At 49.0% G+C, this 17,855-nt stretch overlaps 1 protein-coding gene across 1 annotated transcript in view; it reads left to right on the top strand.

Annotated features, from left to right (window-relative positions):
- Window positions 1-14,465, top strand: part of Ptrf (polymerase I and transcript release factor) — a 22,121-nt gene extending 7,656 nt beyond the window's left edge. The window contains exon 2 of the mRNA XM_013038078.1: window positions 11,998-14,465. Coding sequence (XP_012893532.1) covers window positions 11,998-12,699 — 702 coding nt within the window. The 3' untranslated portion in view covers window positions 12,700-14,465. The remainder of the gene's footprint in view (window positions 1-11,997) is intronic.
- Window positions 14,466-17,855: the final 3,390 nt, after the last annotated feature.

The raw sequence follows: 17,855 nt of genomic DNA, 5'->3' as shown, positions 1-17,855 counted from the left end.
AAGTGGTAGAGTGCTCGCCTTGAGCTGAAGAGCTGAGGGACAGCGCCCAGGCCCAGAGTTCAAGCCCCACGACCGACAAAAAAAAAAAATTAAGAAGTCCAATAATAATAATAATATTTTTTTGTCGGTCCTGAGGCCTGAAGTCTGGGTCTGGGCGCTGTCCCTCAGCTCTTCAACTCAAGGCTAGCGCTCTACCACTTGAGCCACAGCACCACTTCTGGCTTTTTTTTTCTTTTTACTTATGTGGTACTGAGGAATTGAACCCAGGGCCTCATGCATGCATGCAAGGCAAGTGCTCTACCACTGAGCCATCTTCCCAGCCCCCTGATCCAATTTCTGAGTTGGGGTTCACTTATCTGTCCACAAATAAAAGCTAGCAGTTGGGCATTCCATCCTATTAGTTGATGCTTAGCTGGCAGCAGGATGAATAAAAAAAGCAAATGAATGAAGAAAAGCAAATTGTACTAGTAATCGGGGTGCATGGACCAAGGGCTACTGAGAGAGTCAGGCCAGGTTTTGCTCTAAAATACCATTCAGGAGCTGGAGGCATAACTCAGGTGGTAGAACATCATCAGTCTTTGAGCAGAAACTACAGACACTGAGTTCAAGTCCTGGTCCTGGAAAAACAATGAACTCTTAAACACAGTACAACTGGGTGGAGCTATGATTGTTACAGAGCCAAGCCTCTCAGGCAGTGATTTAGATGTATTTGAGTTATTTTAGAACCCAGAAAGAGATGGGTGCCAGTGGCTGACACCTGTAATCTTAGCTACTCAAGGAAGCTGGGATATGAGGAACCCAGTTTGAAGAGAATCTGAGCAGAAAAGTCAGTGAGACTCTTTATCTTCAGTTAACCAACAAAAATGTAGAAGTGAGTTATGGCTCAAGTGGTAGAGTGCCATCCTTCAGTGAAAAAGTAAATGAAAGCATGAGGCCTCCTAAGTTGAAGTCCCTGTACTGGCTCACACACGCGCATGCACACATGCACATACGCGCACACATGCACATACGTGCACACATGCACATACGCGCACACACACACACACACACACACACAGAAAAGGAGAGGGAATGGAACTATTGTCTGGATTCGTTTGTTTGTATCATTTGAGCCATGATTCCAGCTCTTTTTTGCATCAGGTATTTTCTTTCTTTCTTTCCTTCCTTCCTTTCTTTCTTTCTTTTTTTTTTTTTTTTTTTTTGCCAGTTCTGGGGCTTCAACTCAGGTCCTGGGCACTGTTCCTGAGCTGCTTTTGCTCAGTGCTAGCACTCTACCCCTTGAGCCACAGCACCACTTCTGGCCTTTTTTTTTTGTCAGTCCTGGGAGCTGAACTCTGGGCCTGGGTGCTGTCCCTCAGCTCTTCAGCTCAAGGCTAGCGCCCTACCACTTGAGCCACAGCACCACTTCTGGCTTTTTTCTGCTTATGTGGTGTTGAGGAATCGAACTCAGGATCCTCATGCATGTGAGGCAAGCAACTCTATCACTGAGCCACATTTCCAGCCCTCATCATTTTTTTTTTTTTTTTGTCAGTCGTGGGGCCTGAACTCTGGTGCTGGGCACTGTCCCTCAGCTCTTCAGCTCAAGGCTAGCGCTCTACCACTTGAGCCACAGTGCCACTTCCAGCCTTTTCTGCTTATGTGGTGCTGAGGATTGGAACCCAGGGCCTCATGCATGCAAGGCAAGCACTCTACCACTGACTGAGCTACCTTCCCAGCCCATCATCAGTTATTTTCAAAGTAGGCTCTCACTTTAAACCTGGGCTGTGACCTTCTATTTGTGCTTCCCTATATTTCTAGGGATAGGTACATGCCTCTGTGCCCAGCCATTATTTCCCTAGTATCTGGGACAACAGATACATGCCATAGTGCATAGTCCTTGGTTGAGATGGAGTCTCTCCACATTCCTTTTTTTTTTGTTGGTCATGGGGCTTGAACTCTGGGCCTGGGCGCTGTCCCTCAGCTCTTCAGCTCAAGGCGTGCGCTCTACCACTTGAGCTACAGCACTACTTCCGGTTTTCTGGTGGTTTATTGGAGATAGGAGTCTCACGGTCTCCTGCCCAGGCTGGCTTTGAACCGCGATTCTCAGATCTCAGCCTCCTGAATAGCTAGGATTACAGGCGTGAGCCAACAGTGCCCGGCTGGACATTCCTTTTTGTCTCTAGGATGGCCTCACCCAAACTTCAATCCTGGATCTCTGCATCCCAAGCAGCTAGAATTACAGGCTTGAATCACTATGCCTAGGTCTGGGATAGTGTGTGTGTGTGTGTGTGTATGTGCACACACACATGCTTGAACTCCATGAGCCACTTTTGGAATAGTGTTTATTTTGTGTGGGTACTTGCCCTGGGCTTGAACTCAGAGCCTGGGTGCTGTCCCTGAGTTTTTTGTTTGTTTTTGGTTGGTTGTGGGGCTTGAACTCTGGGCCTTGGCACTGTCTCTCAGCTTTTTAGCTCAGGCGAGCGCTCTACCATTTGAGACACAGCACCACTTTGGTTTTTTGGTGGTTTATTGGAGATAAGACTCACAGACTTTCCTGCCCAGACTGGCTTTGAACTGTGATCCTCAGATCTCAGCCTCCTGAGTAGCTAGGATTGCAAGCATGAGCTGTTCCTAATTTGTTTTGCTCAATTTTGCACTCTACAACTTGAGCCACAGCTCCACTTCCAGCTTTTATGGGCAGTTAATTGGAGTCAAGAGTCTCAGTGTTGCCTGCCTGGTCTGGCTTTAAACTGTGGTCCTCAGGTCTCAGCCTTTTGAGTTACTAGGAATACTGGTGTAAGCCACAGGCCCCCAACTTCTGGAATAGTTTTGATGAGACAAAGCTGGTGGCCAGCGCTTAAGAGTCATCAGACCTGCTCAGGATTCTTTGGGATAGGTTTGAGAGGCCTCTAAGGGATTAGGTGGCTCATGGATGCCAAAGGAGGGAACAGGGCTGGAATGAGTTTGCTGGCTTCTCCTCCCCAAATCCTGACCCAGCTGTTAGCTCCTCCCTTCCTAGACTCCAAGGGAATTAAGGCTACCTTGTTCCAATAGAAATTCAAGCCTCTTTCATTTTGGTGTTTAGATTCCTTTCAGCCTTTAAACCTAGTGAATGGAGAATGTGCCTATTATACCCTTCCACCAGAAAAGCTGAGTTTGGGTTTTCTTGGTCATTGAGTCCAAGAAGGGGTATTTTTTTAGGAGTAGTCCCCAAGACTAAAATTTTTGTATCTGCATGTTCCTATTGTCCTTAAAAATTATTGTAAAGGTCTGGGCTGGGAAGGTGGCTCAGTGGTAGAGTGCTTGCCTCACATGCATGAGACCCTGGGTTTGATTCCTCAACACCACATAAGCAGAAAAAAGCCAGAAGTGGCACTATGGCTAAAGTGGTAGGGCGCTAGCCTTGAGTTGAAGTGCTGAGGGACAGTGTCCAGGCCCAGACTTCAGGCCCCAGAACTGACAAAAAAAATTATTATTATTATTATTATTGTAAAGGTCAAAATAAAAAAAGGTGAGGCATTTAACATAGAGGGGCAACTAATAACAAGAGGGAAAAGAATGTCACTGCTAAGCAACAATTAAGATTAAGAGTCTCTTGGATTTGCTTGCCCGGACTGGCATTGAACCATGAACCTAAGATCTTAGCCTCTTCAGTAACTAGGATTACAGGCAAGAGCCACCAGCAACTGTCTCATTGTGAAAGATACTTCATCATTTTGTCATTATAGACCTTTTGAGCTGGAAGGATCTTAATGGCAATCAGTTTTATCTTTCTCTTTGTGTAGATTAGGAAGTTGGGAACCAGAAAGAGGAACTCATTTGCTTTTTGTTATATAAGATTGGGGGCCAAAACTGGGGCCAGAACCCAGGTCTACTCTTCCTTCTGTTTCAGCTAGTGCTCCCACCCTGATCTCCTGTTCCAGGCTAAGCAGCAGAAATCAGGGTGAAGGCTGCCCTTAACATGGGGCGCTCCTTATTCTCTGAGAGACTGAAGTCCTGGTACTGGGGATGCTGTCTCTGTGTGACTGTGTGTGGTGTGTGTACATGCATACTTCATTGGCTATTAGTAGCCAACACTGGTACCTATTAACTTCTAGTGCTGAAGTAGAAGCACTGTGTAGTCTCCCATCCCAATGACAGTGGGAAGGTGAAGAGTATAAGGATTGAGGAGCTGGCTGGCCACTGGTATCCCCCAGCCTGGACTCTTGTGTCCAGAGAGCCATTTTTATCCGTCCTGGGGTCTGAAGTCTGAGCCTGGGCGCTGTGCCTCAGCTCTTCAGCTCAAGGCTAGCACTCTACCACTTGAGCCACAGCACCACTTCTGTCTTTTTCTGCTTATGTGGTGTTGAGGAATTGAACCCAGGGCCTCATGCATGCATGGCAAGCACTCTACCAATGAGCCACCTTCCCAGCCCCTGGCTTTCTCTTTTTCTGCCTCTTCAACAGACACTCCCTGGCAGGTTAGGACCAGCTACTTTACTACTTTGGTTTTGTGACTATACAGGTCTTACTGAATACTGCTATTGTTTAATTCTGCTGGTGTCCTCATCTGTCCCTCTCCTCAATCAGAAGCAGTATTTCTCATCAGCTCCTGCGGAGGGACAATGAGCTGTTCCCAGGGGGACCCCAGGACACAGATCCAACTGTGATTAAGAAAAATTAGCTTTTGGTTGGGAATGTAGCTTAGTGGTAGAGTGCTTGCCTAGCATGCATGAAGCCCTGGGTTCAATTCCTTAGTACCAAATAAAACAGAAAGAAAAAAAATGCTAGAAGCGCTGTGGCACAAGTGGTCGAATGCTAGCCTTGAGCAAAAGAAGCTCAGGGACAGAGCCCAAGCCCTGAGTTCAAGCCCCAGGACTGGTCAAAAAAAAAAAATAGACTAGTTTTAGACTATTCTGTGTGTGTGTGTCCTGGAGCTTGAACTCCAGGCCTGGGCTCTTTTCCTTGAGCCATTCTGTTCCAGGCTAGCGCTCTACCATTTGAGCCACAGCTCCACTTCTGACTTTTTGGAGGTTATTTGGAGATACGAGTCTCGCAGACTTTCCTGTCTGGGCTGATTCTGAACTGCAATCTTCAGATCTTAGCTTCCGGAGTAGTTAGGACTACAGGCATGAGCCACCAGTGTCCTGCTCTGTGCATTTTAATGACTGATATTCCAAGTGCTGCTAGTGAGCAAGGTGAGCAAGGCAGAGAGCATGAGGTGGGAGCATGACTAAAGGAAACTAGTCAGATTCCCCTGCATGTCTGTCCCGTGTGTGTGTGTGTGTGTGTGTGAGCGCATGCGAGTATGTGCGTGCGCGAGTGTGTGTGTGAGCGCATGCGAGTATGTGCGTGCGAGCGTGTGTCTGTGTGACTGTATATTGGTACTGGGGCTTGAGCTCAAAGACCTGAGCCCTGTCTCTTAGCTTTTTCACTCAAGGCTGTTGCTCTACCACTTAAGCCATACCTCACACCTCCACTTCCAGCTTTTTGCTGGTTACTTAGAGATAAGTTTCTCAGATTTGTCTTTGTATACTGGCTTCCAACCATGATTCTTTGACCCGATCTTCCTGAATAGCTAGGATTCCAGGTATGAGCCACCTCACATGATTGTTTTTCTTTATATCCCGAACAGCACCCAATGCCCACCTCATCTTCGGGTACAAGGAGACAAAGAAATGTGTGCCTTCTCTTTTACCAGTTAGAGTCCACACTGATCCCTTAGAAAACTCAGCAGCTTCTCTTCATCTCTCCACCTCTAGTAGGCGTGGTCATCTCATACCCACAGCTCAGTAAGGGTAGAAGGTGGGAGCCCGTGGGTGGGACTGGGGAAGACTAGAGGGAGGGAGAGAGGGGAGGTTCCTTTAAAGCTGTTTATTAATTCATGGGCTTGGGTTTGTCCCTTCCCTTTCAGCCCCAGGGCTCTCTTGATAAAGCATTTTAAGTGTGGGTGGGTTTTTTTTTTTCCCTACCCTAATACATTGTGTGTTCACTTCCTTACTCACCAGCTCCAACTCTGCATGCTACAGAGACCTCTTTCAACCCCGTCCACACCCATCCCAAGCCCCATTTAAACCCCTTTTCCTCATCTTAGCCCAAGAAGAAGCCGAATGCACCCTCTGCCCGGGCCACACCCAAGATCGTGCCTTTTGACCTTCTGCCTGAGACTGAGCCTTTTGACCTGAAGCCTGAGCTCCCAGACTTTGAGCAGACGCCTAGGACACTGCCCTATTACCCAGAGCCTGGGCCCCGGCCCACCACTGAGGAGCCAAGAGCCAGTGGGGGCATCTAGGATCTATTGGTCCTCTGGGGCCAGTGAGCGTGGGGTGTCACTCCAGACCTCCATCAGCAGCGGCTAACTGTTGGTAGTGCCAGAATGGGCAGTGTTTCCAAGACACTGCCCTTGTGGGTGGGTGATAGATATTGGAGAGATGAGGCGAATATGATGTGTGCAGGGGGTGGGAGGGAAAGGGAAGGGGCTTTCTGTTCTTGGTTTCTTTTTCTTTTGCTTGCTTGCTTGCTTCCTTCTTTCCTTCCTTCCGTTTCTCTCCTCTCTCTCTCTCTTTCTCTCTCTCTCTCTTTCTTTTTTGTGCCAGTCCAGGGGCTTGAACTCAAGGCCTCATGCTCTCCCTTTGGCTTTTTCCCAGTCAAGGATGGCCTTCTCCCACTTGAGCCACATCTCCACTCCTGGCATTTTGCTGGTTAGTTGGAGAGAAGAGTCTCTTAATAAGAGTCTCTCAAATTTGTCTGCCTGGGCTGGCTTTGAACCGCTGTGCTCAGAGCTTAGCCTCCTGAGTAGCTAGGATTACAGGCAGAGCCATGGAGTTTTTTATGTTTTTTTTGTTGTTTGTTTGCAGTGCTGGGGATCGAACCCAAAGCCTCCTCATATGTTCTTGGCAATCTCTCTAATATGGAGCCACATCCCAGCGGGTAGCTGTTTTAATAGTAGAGCTCCCAGCATCTAAAATCTGCACACCAAGGCTGTCCTGCATGAAGCTGCATGAAACTGGGTGTGGCTTTGGATTTTCTCTTCCCTTCCCCCTGCAACTGCCTCCTCAGGGACAGGCCAGTTTGGCTGCAAGCCTCGTTGGAGGAGGGCCTCTCGAGGCCCAGGCCTGGGGACTGTTCTGTGCCCTCTCCACCCGTTCCTTGTAGCTGAGGAAAACATTTCCCAAAGAAATCCCTTATGTTTGCCAGATTCTGCCTTGGGCAGGGCTCTCAGAGGCTGCTGGCTAGCTCAGAGAAAGGGAGAGGGGAGGGAGAGAGAGAAAGAGAAAAGGGTGGAGGGAGAGAAAGGAAGGAGGGAGAGAGTGGGAGAGGGGCTAGAAAGACGGAGAATATTTTAGTTGGCTCTGGCTTCAGTTTTCCCTCAGTAAGGAGCACTTTTGGATATTTTTTTTCTTTTTTTGTGTGTGCTGGAGTTTAAACTCACGACCTGGACACTGTCCCTTAGGTTTTTTGCTCAAGGCTAGTGCTCTACCACTTGAGCCACAGCTCTGTGTCCAGCTTTTTGCCAGTTAATTGAAGACGAGTCTTTTGTTTTGTCAGTTGTGGGGACTGAACTCTGGGCCTGGGTGCTGTCCCTCAGCTCTTTAGCTCAAGGCTAGCACTCTACCACTTGAGCCACAGCTCCGTGTCCAGCTTTTTGCCAGTTAATTGAAGACGAGTCTTTTGTTTTGTCAGTCGTGGGGACTGAACTCTGGGCCTGGGTGCTGTCCCTCAGCTATTTAGCTCAAGGCTAGCACTCTACCACTTGAGCCACAGTGCCACTTCTGGCTTTTTTTGCTTATGTGGTGCTGAGGAATCGAACCCAGGGCCTCATGCATGCAAGGCAAGCACTCTACCACTGAGCTACCTTCCTAGCCCAATGGAGATGAGTCTTTTGGAAGCATCTGCCTGGGCTGGTTTCAAACCTTGATCCTCAGAGCTTAGCCTCCCCAGAAGCTAGGATGACAGGCATGAGCCACCAGTGCCTGGCTTGTCTCCTGATTTTGACAGCCTAAAGTGGAGGGGTCCTGGGTGGATTCCAGGATTCTCCTTTAATTTTTCCTCAATTCTGCACATTTCCTTCTTATTTCCTAAGCAGTGGTTTCTCTCTCTCTCTCCTCTCTCTCTCTCTCTCTCCCTCTCTCTCTCTCTCTCTCCCTCTCTCCCTCTCTCTCTCTCCTGGAAATTGAACTCAGGGCCTTGCTCTTGCTAAGCCAGTACTCTAACCTGGGTCTCTGAATTACCTCTCCAGTGTCTTCCCCAGCAGTGACTGGAGACAGAACTGGTTAGCACTATATCAAGAAAGGCTCCTATTTAGAGCCATTTGGCACGTGTCCCTTCTCCCTAACAAATGTGAAGTGCCTGGCCATGGACCAGGTATGTAGTAGGTATTCAATCAAATTATGATCTTACAAAGATCTTCTGAAACCAGACCTTACATTTCTATAGCAGATTCTGGAGGTAGAGTGGAAGGTGTGGGAGACCTCCTGAGGCTCCTCTAATTCCATCCTGGACTCACACCTTCTGGGTTTGGGGAGCTGTGTGTGCTTGGCAGGGGGCAGGGGAAACTGTGCATGGTTTTGTTCAGACCTGGTCATTAAAGGTAACTCTGGAAAACAAGCCTGTTGGGAGTGGTGGTTTTGTTTAATACAAACGGAAAACAGAACAAGCAGAGCTCTCTCTTTGCACCCCCTAAGGCCCCTCCATTGGCCTAGGAACTCTGCCAGGGAAGCGGGGGTGGGACAAAGGTGCCTGGCCTTGTGTGTCCAGGGTTGGGGGAAGTGCTTTCTGTGTATTCTTGGCTGTTGTAGCAACTGGCAGACTGGGTGGGCCCAAGACAACACTCCAAGGCTGTGAGTCATGGGGGAAACCTGACTTGGAAAGGGGGGGGGGAACAAATCCATTAACAGAGGGGAAAAGCTAAGGATGCACTCTCTCTCTCTGGAGCACACCTACAGGACATTGCCTAGGCATTAATGTCAAGTTGTTTCTTCCCCTGTCCCCAACCTTCCACCAAAAAGATAGCTTCTTTGGTAGAAGCCTATGGTAAATGGGGTTCTATCCCTCCAACTACCTTTCTGATCTGAGTAGATGTCCCCAAATCCAAGAATAATCCTCCTCACACTGAGACTGCTCTTCATACTGTCATTTGAGAGCTTTCTTTGGGTGTCAGGAAGACAGAATGGCCATGAGAAGCATAAAGTTCTCAATCAGCTTTCCCTGCTTAGCTGGCAAAGGCCTTTATCTAGAAAGCCAGAGGCCAGGAAAACCAACCAGCTCAGCCTTTTGGAGTTGGGGGTGGGGGTGGGGCAATGTGAATTTGCTTTCTAGCAGCTGGGACTGTTTCCTGATTATTATTATTCCCTGTAGTCACCCTTCAACCCTCCCACCCTCCCCAATCCATCCATAGTGTCTGAGCTTAGGGAACTTTACCTCACTTTTCAGGAGGACACACACACACACACACTGGGGTAATTTCTTCGTGTAAAAGAGTTTAGTCCTAGGGAGTCCTAAAATGATGAATTAAGTCCTAATGATGTTAAGTCTTGATATAAGTCACCAGTGGCAGGCAGGGAGATGACTACAAAAGACCTAAAAAGCCAGATGCTGGTGGCTCATGCCTGCCTCTTTAATCGTAGCTACTCAGGAAGCTGAGACCTGAGGACTGAGGTTTGAAGCCAGACTGGATTAGACTCTGACTTCCAATTAACCACTAAAAAGTTGGAAGTGGTGCTGTGACTCAAGTGGTAGAGAATCAGTCTTGAATAAAGAAAAGCCAAGCCAGGCATTGGTGGCTCATGCCTGTAATCCTAGCTACTCAGGAGGCTGAGATCTGAGGATTGCAGTTCAAAGCCAACCCATGCAGGAAACTCTATGAGACTCTTTATCGCCAATAAACCACTCAGAAAACCAGAGTGGTGCTGTGGCTCAAGTGGTAGAGTGCTCACCTTGAGCTGAAGAGCTGAGGGATAGTGCACAGGCCCAGAGTTCAAGCCCCATGACCAACAACAACAAAAAAAAGAAAGAAAGAAAGAAAAGAAAAGTGGAGAGCACAAGGCCCTGAGATCTAGGCACACATACATACACACACCACACATACACAGACCCAAAAGATACAGATGACATCAGAGGGAATGTTGAGAGAGGCTGGGACCTTCCTATACTCAGAACAATAACAAAAACCCTCTCTTTCACTCATTGCCTTGGTGAATAAGAGGCAGAAGCAGAACTAAGCTCCAGAATGCCCACAATAGCACTAAGCCACCTATGGCAGGTGAAGACTACAAGTCCCAGCATGCTCTGTGCCCAGGTCACCTTGCTTGCTGGGAGGTGTAGTAGGGTAATAGAGAGCTAGAGCTGGCTTGATGCCCAACAGAGCTGTTGCCCAGTTGGGAGAAGAGGTGGAGCTAGCTTTCCCTCTTTGTCCCTGCTAATGTTATTGACAGGGAGGGAAGGAAGTTGGGAGGAGGTGTTCCTAGTTTTCAGTGTAAACCAGGAAATTCTGGGGGGATGTTGACGTGAGGGAAAGGAAAGAGGTCTGGGGGGTAGGGAAGGAATTCTGTATTCTGTAGCAGGTGGCTCCAGTGGAATCCAAAGAGATTCCAAGTAGCTTATGAATAGGTTTGTGTGTGTGGGCGCGTGTGTGAGAGCTTGTGTAAGAGAGAGGTCAATTTATGTTGCCACATTTTCTCAGGAGATAGGATTTTCTTACAATTCTGGAAAACTGTCTTCAGAAAACCTGCTGGTCTGAAGTAACTGAAGAGTATCTAGACTAACTGGAAGCCCCTGTTTATGTTCTGGATCAGGCTCCTTTCTGTACTCAGCATCTTCTACTTTTGATAGTGGTGATATTGTGTATGTGTGTGTGTGTGTGTGTGTGTGAGAGAGAGAGAGAGAGAGAGAGAGAGAGGGGAAGCCTGGGATGGTGAAATGTTGTTCAGGAGCAACATTTCAGGATCTTGGAAAATTTCCTCAGTATAGAAAACCACAGTGGTGCTGTGTCTAAAGACCATGGGTAGGGCTGAGAATGTGGTTTAGTGGTAGAGTGCTTGCCTAGCATGCATGAAGCCCTGGGTTTAATTCCTCAGTACCACGTAAACAGAAAAAGCTAGAAGTAGCGCTGTGGCTCAAGTGGTACAGTGCTAGCCTTGAGCAAAAAGAAGCTCAGGGACAGTGCTCAGGCCCTGAGTTCAAGACCCAAAACTGGCAAAAAAAAAAAAAAAAAGACCATGGGTAACCTGGGATAAGACACACCACTTCCGGTTTTCTAGTGGTTTATTGGAGACACGCGTCTCATGTACTTTCTTGCCCAGGCAGGCTTTGAACCTTGATTCTCAGAACTCAGCCTCCTGAGTAGTTACAGGCGTGAGCCACCAGCACCGGCTCTTTTCCTTTCTTTTACCAATTTCTGCTTGGGGAGAGGGATTATGACCACTGGTCATAATAATATGAGAACGTCACGGGGAATGTGTATGTGTGTCTCTTTGTGTGAGTTTAGCCCAAGTGTCCTTTCCTGTTTCTGAAATGGCTCTAGTGGGTGGAAAATGCAGTGCCTTGACGTTACCTTCAAGCTTCCGTGTGGCCTGTGAGTTCATTCCCTTGCCTCCCAATCAAACTTAGAGGGGATTGTCCCAACCAAGCTCTTGCTTTTTGGCCAGGCTGGGGCGTTATGTAATTTAGGACACCAGAGGGCGCTCTGCCACGTCTAAAGTTAAGCTGCATATTCAAATCGAGCATTTCCCTGCCATCTCTGGGGGTAGGGTGGGGTGGTCTTAGAGTTGTAAGGGCTGGGGGCTCTCCGAGATACTTAACTAACTACAGTTATAATGCCGGCCACGATCCCACCCCGTGCTGCCTGCACAGGGACCACTTAAATCACAGGTACTGGGTGCCCACAAGGTGTGCGGCAACGGTACCAGGGGCTGACAAATTCAACCATGCAGGGGCCCCTCCAGGATCGACCACCTGGGGTCTTCCCCCTCCTCCTCCCAGCGCCTACCTGTCCCCCCCCTCGCTCGGGCCCACTCTCACCTTGCGCTGCTCTTTCCTTAGGACGACGTGAAGCTGCCAGCTAAGCTGAGCGTCGGCAAGTCTCTCAAAGAGTCCGAGGCGCTGCCGGAGAAGGAAGGCGACGAGCTGGGCGAGGGCGAGCGCCCGGAGGAGGACGCCGCGGTGCTCGAACTCTCCTCCGACGAGGCGGTGGAGGTGGAAGAGGTGATCGAGGAATCGCGCGCGGAGCGCATCAAGCGCAGCGGGCTGCGGCGCGTGGATGACTTCAAGAAGGCCTTCTCCAAGGAGAAGATGGAAAAGACCAGGGTGCGCACCCGCGAGAACCTGGAGAAGACGCGCCTGAAGACCAAGGAGAACCTGGAGAAGACGCGGCACACGCTGGAGAAGCGCATGAACAAGCTGGGCACGCGCCTGGTCCCCGCCGAGCGCCGCGAGAAGCTCAAGACGTCACGTGACAAGCTGCGCAAGTCCTTCACGCCCGACCACGTGGTCTACGCGCGCTCCAAGACGGCCGTCTACAAGGTGCCGCCTTTCACCTTCCACGTCAAGAAGATCCGCGAGGGCGAGGTGGAGGTGCTGAAGGCCACCGAGATGGTGGAGGTGGGCCCCGATGACGACGACGAGGGCGCCCCGCGTGGGGAGGCTGCCGACCTGCTGCGCGGGAGCAGCCCCGACGTGCACACGCTGCTGGAGATCACCGAGGAGTCGGATGCCGTGCTGGTGGACAAGAGTGACAGCGACTGAGCCCCACCGCGCCAAGAGAGCGCGCATGCGCGGGGGGGGGCGCGAGCGAGGGGCTCTGGCCCTTGGACGGGGTGGGCTCCGCGCCTCGCCCTGCCGCCTGCTGCTGCTCTCTGTCCCCAGCCCCTACTCACCTACTCTCCCCTTTCCAAACTTGCTCTTTTGCATTTTCCTCAGACCCTTTTGGGTGGAGAATTTTCTGAAATATCAATTCCTCCCACCCTGTCCCCCTCCCCACCGAGAGGAGCGTGCCTGCCAATCACACAGTTAGTGGGCGGGAGGCAGGCCCCGCCCCCACCTTGGACAGCCTCAATTTGGACATAGCCTGGATGGGATATGCTTTTCCATATTAGTGATCCTTGGGGGGGGGGTTCCTTAATTCCATGGTTGGGCCCCTTGGGGGTGGGGGTGGAAACTGCCTGCCACTCATTTTGCCCCCCATCACACCCACCTGGCTATGTCATTCCTGCTCCTTGAGCTCTTCTCATCCTCACCCCAGGAGTCTCTGAAGCCAAAATTACTGCAAGAAGAGTAAACCTTAAAGAGCCTCTTTGCCCATAGACTCCTACTAGAAGACTTGAGAAAGTCTGTGGGAACTTGAGGCTGGGGAGAAAAGCCCAGTGACCTTGCACTAGTGTGGGTTAACTACAGAGCCTGGGGAAGGAAGAGGGTGGGAACACGTGTAGGGGAGGGGCACTTTTACACATCTTCCGTTTCTGCACACTGTCTGCACACAGGAGCACGTGGCTATGGCTTTGAGAAGAAGAATGGGATAATAGGAACAAGTGGAAAAGAAGGATGAAGAGAGAAGCGTCCTTATTAGTAGCATGAAGAAATACTGGATAAAATCCAAATCTGGAAGTCCCAGGACATCAGGACCATTTTCAGGAGTAGGACGATAGGAAGGCAGCTTGGAAGAGGGGTGAGGCAAAGAGAAAGGAGAGGTGACTCTTAACGAAGATCCCTCAATTGGGGTTTGCCTAGGAAATTAGGGTCCCAGAAGGGGGCAGCAGCAGGCTGCAGGAGAGCCAGGAGTTAAGAGCCAGGCTGGGGGAAAGAGCAAGAGTTGCTAATGGACTGGCTGTGTGTGAGCAGACAGCTGGAGGGGAGGTCTGCACTGGGCACGCGCAGTAGAGCAGCCTGCACAGCTGTTCCTGCAGAAGCTATTGCACATCTTTCTCTGACATGTAGGACTTGTCCAGACCCTGCTGGGTTCCTTGTCTTTAAGAATGCATTTACCAAAACATTGGGGCAGTCTGAGGCTTGATTTTTGTCATCTACTGACCATGCTATCCTCAGGACATTTTAGTCCCCTTGCTTTTCTCCATTAAAGACTTGTCAGACCAAGGAGAAGCCTCTTCCTTCCCCTCCCAAGTCACAGCCCCAAAGGATTTCTGGGGCTTCAGCTACAGCCTACTGCTGGACTCCTTGTCTTCCCTGCTCTGCTTTTCTTTTTCTTTTTGAATTATAGCTAATTGTGTTAAGGGGGTGGGAGGGAAGGAGCCTGGGGACACAAACCTTTTATACAACACAAAGCTTTGCTTTTTTTCTTTTCTTTTCTTTTCCTTTTGTTGGTTCCCTTCCTCCTCTGAATGGTTAGAGATTTGTCAGCTGAAGGAGATGGGGGATTGTGTGTCAAGTCTCTAAGTGCTGATGGGCAGAAGGGGCCTGAGCTGTGGGAAGATGCAGTTTCCTGTGGGCTCTAGGGAGCCTCTTATGTTGCTGTGTCCTGGTGAGCAGCCCGACCAATAAAACCTGCTTTTCTAAAAGGATCTGTGTGAGTTCATGTTCTCCAAAGCAATTAACTTAGGGAGAAGACTGGATAGAGGGAAGAAAAGAGAGAAGGGAAGAGGGAAAGAAGATTGGTAGTATAAATTTATCTCACCTGGCTGGGCTAGGGGTGGAAGAGGGAGAGAATTGTGATGTATTAGACCTTTTTTTTCTTGGAAGTTTCTAAGCCCTTTGGCATATAAGTGCTTATTTAATCTTTTAGGAGGTCCAATTCAATTCCATCCTCCTTATCCCTATTTGAGAGAAGAGGAACTTGATTTACGGAAGGTCACATAACTGGTAAATGACAGAGCCAGGCAAAGGCTTGGATCCACCATATTTAAAATAATAACCTGTAATCCCTTATTGTTTGGGTCCCCTTTCCCAGCTTTCAGGATACATCTAGAATATGCACCCTGTTATCCTAAACTTCCTCTAGATACCCCCTACCCCACCCAATTATAGGCTTGGAGGAGGCATCCTTGAAAGGGAGAAATTGGAGGCCCCATCAAAGAGATCTGGATGTCAGAAAGGACATCAATGCATCTCTTTTATTTATTTATCTTTTTGTTGGTCTTGGGGCTTGAACTCAGCCCGGGCGCTGTCCCTCAGCTCTGCAGATCAAGGCTAGCGCTCTACCACTTGAACCACAGTGCTATTTCCAGTTTTCTGGTGGTTTATTGGAGATAAGGGTCTCACAAACTTGCCTGCCTGGGCTGGCTTTGAACTGGGACCCTCAGTTCTCAGCCTCCTGAGTAGCTAGGATTACAGGTGTGAGCCACTGACACCTGGCCATCAATGCATCTCTATGCCAGCTGTACCCACATATTCTATCCTCTTTCCTTAGAATCAATCTGCTAGAAACAGAATCATCTTGTGGATGTTGCCTGCCTTAAAACCACCTGCTGAAGGGTATTCCTCATGAAAGTAATGCCATTTCTGGGACTTTACCCCAGCCTCCTGCTGCTATCTCAGACAGTCTTTCTTATGAACCATGAATGTGTTCCCATTTTATCTCGTCCCCTACCTCCCACAGAAGATTCCAGAACTATCCAGAGTTCTAGGTTCCCCAGAAAAGGTTGCTTCCCACCAGCATCATGGATGAAGATACTGAAAATTCAAGTCCAGAAGCCAGAAAATGTCTCACTTTCCAGGTGAGATATCCCAAGACTGCTAACACCTCTGAGACCTCAGTTTGTCCATTGTGAGGGGGGAATGACACCAGACCTGAACCCCAGGTATACTCATGCTTTCTCTTGGCTAGCAAGCCATCATCTTGAATCTCTCACCCACAGTCTTTTCCTTTTTCTGCCACAACTCACCTAATACCCTTCCAATATCAACAAATTGCTTTACTGTCCTCACCCAATTTTTTTGTGGGGGTGCTGGTACTGGAGCTTGACCTCAGGGCCTGAGAACTGTCTTTCAGCCTTTTCATTCAAGGCTGATGCTCTACCACTTGAGACACAGCTCCACTTTTGGTGGTAAGAGTCTTGGAGATAAGGAAAATGGGTGAAACTGACATTGGAGAGCTAGTCCCTGTCATCTAATAGGATTTGATGGGAATTCCAAGATCCTACACCAACACTTCATCTAATATGGACTTGCATTAGCATTATTTCCAAGGGATATAGGCAGACAATAAAGTAAGGATATGATCTGTCACAGAATTTTGGGAGGAGCTGGGAATGTGGCTTAGTGGTAGAGTGCTTGCCTAGCATGCATGAAGCCCTGGGTTCAATTCCTCAGTACCACATAAACAGAAAAAGCGGGAAGTGGAATTTTGGCTCAAGTGGTAGAGTGCCAGCCTTGAGCAAAAGAAGCTCAGGGACAGCCCGGGCCCTGAGTTCAAGCCCCATGACTGAAAAAAAAAAAAGAATATTAGGAGCAAGGGAAGTTCCTCTATATATAATCTCAAATTGAACCATCAGGTCTCTGATTTCTTTGTTCCTTTTGGTGGTCCTGAGTTATCAGGGGCATGTTATGTTACCTTCCAAGGTCTTATTCTTAGGAAGTAACTTTCCATGAGGTCAGGACACAGCTGCAGTCAGTGTTGGTTGAGTGGAGTCCCTCATCCCTCTCTCCTGCCACATTAGAAGTGACTTGGGATCCTCTTTCTAATCTATTTACCATGTAGAATCTCTGACCTACAATGGTTCAATCTATGAGTTACAATAGTAACTAGAGTAACTCATAGATCATTTGAAAATATTTTTGAAGGCTGGGAAGGTGGCTTAGTGGTAGAGCACTTGCCTTGCATGAATGAGGCCCTGGGTTTGATTCCTCAGCAACACATAAGCAAAAAAGAAAAAAGCCGGAAGTGGCACTGTGGCTCAAGTGGTGGAGTGCTAGCCTTGAGCTGAAGAGCTGAGGGACAGCACCCAGGCCCAGAGTTCAGGCCCCACGACCGGGCCCCCCCCCCCCCGCAAAAAAAAAAGGAAAATATTTTTGAAATGTATTTTGTAGGTAAAGTGTCTTTCTTGAACCAAAGGGTTAAAGTTATTGGCAGGGCTCACAAGACTTCTTTTTGTGTTGTTGTTGTTGGTCATGGGGCCTGAACTCTGGGCCTGGGCGCTGTCCCTCAGCTTTTAAGCTCAAGGCTAACACTCTACCACATGAGCCAGTGTCAATTCCGGATTTTTGTGCTTATGTGGTGCTGAGGAATCGAACCCAGGGCCTCATGCTTGCAAGTTAAGCACTCTACCACTGAGCCACCTTCCCAGCCCACAAGACTTCTTAAGAATCCGGTCCTGGTTCAGTTTTTGTTACTCAACATGTTCTTAGGGAATTTGTCTGTGGACAGGATGAGATGGAAATTTCCAGTTGTATGGGCCTTTGCACAGGCTGACACACCCTTCACCCCCACTCTAGTGTGGTGTGGTATCCCATTTCCATCTCTTCCCCCACCCTTTTTTTCCCTCTTTGTACCAGTACTGGGGCTTAACTCATAGTCTGGGCACTATCCCTTAGCAAACTCAAGGCTGGCCCTCTATCACTTGAGCCACAGTGCTACTTCCAGTTTTCTGGTGGTTAATTGGGGATATGAGTCTCACGGACTTTTCTGCTCTGGTTGGCTTTGAACTGTGATCCTCAGTTCTCAGCCTCCTGAGTAGCTAGGATTACAGGTGTGAGCCACTGTGCCCGGCTCTAATTCTGATTTATTGTTGGTTAAAGAGATCAGAGTCTCGGGGCTGGGAAGGTGGCTTAGTGGTAGAGCACTTGCCTTGCATGCCAGAGGCCCTGGGTTTGATTCCTCAGCACCACATAAGCAAAAAGAAAAAAGCCGGAAGTGGCGCTGTAGCTCAAGTGGTAGAGTGCTAGCCTTGAGCTGAAGAGCTGAGGGACAGTGCCCAGGCCCAGAGTTCAGGCCCCACGACCAGGCACAAAAA

This window comes from Dipodomys ordii, unplaced genomic scaffold (genome assembly GCF_000151885.1).
Source record: "Dipodomys ordii isolate 6190 unplaced genomic scaffold, Dord_2.0 Scaffold7, whole genome shotgun sequence".
NCBI lineage: Eukaryota > Metazoa > Chordata > Mammalia > Rodentia > Heteromyidae > Dipodomys > Dipodomys ordii.
Note: the sequence above shows the minus strand (reverse complement) of the source record. Positions and strands in the feature narration are given on the sequence as shown.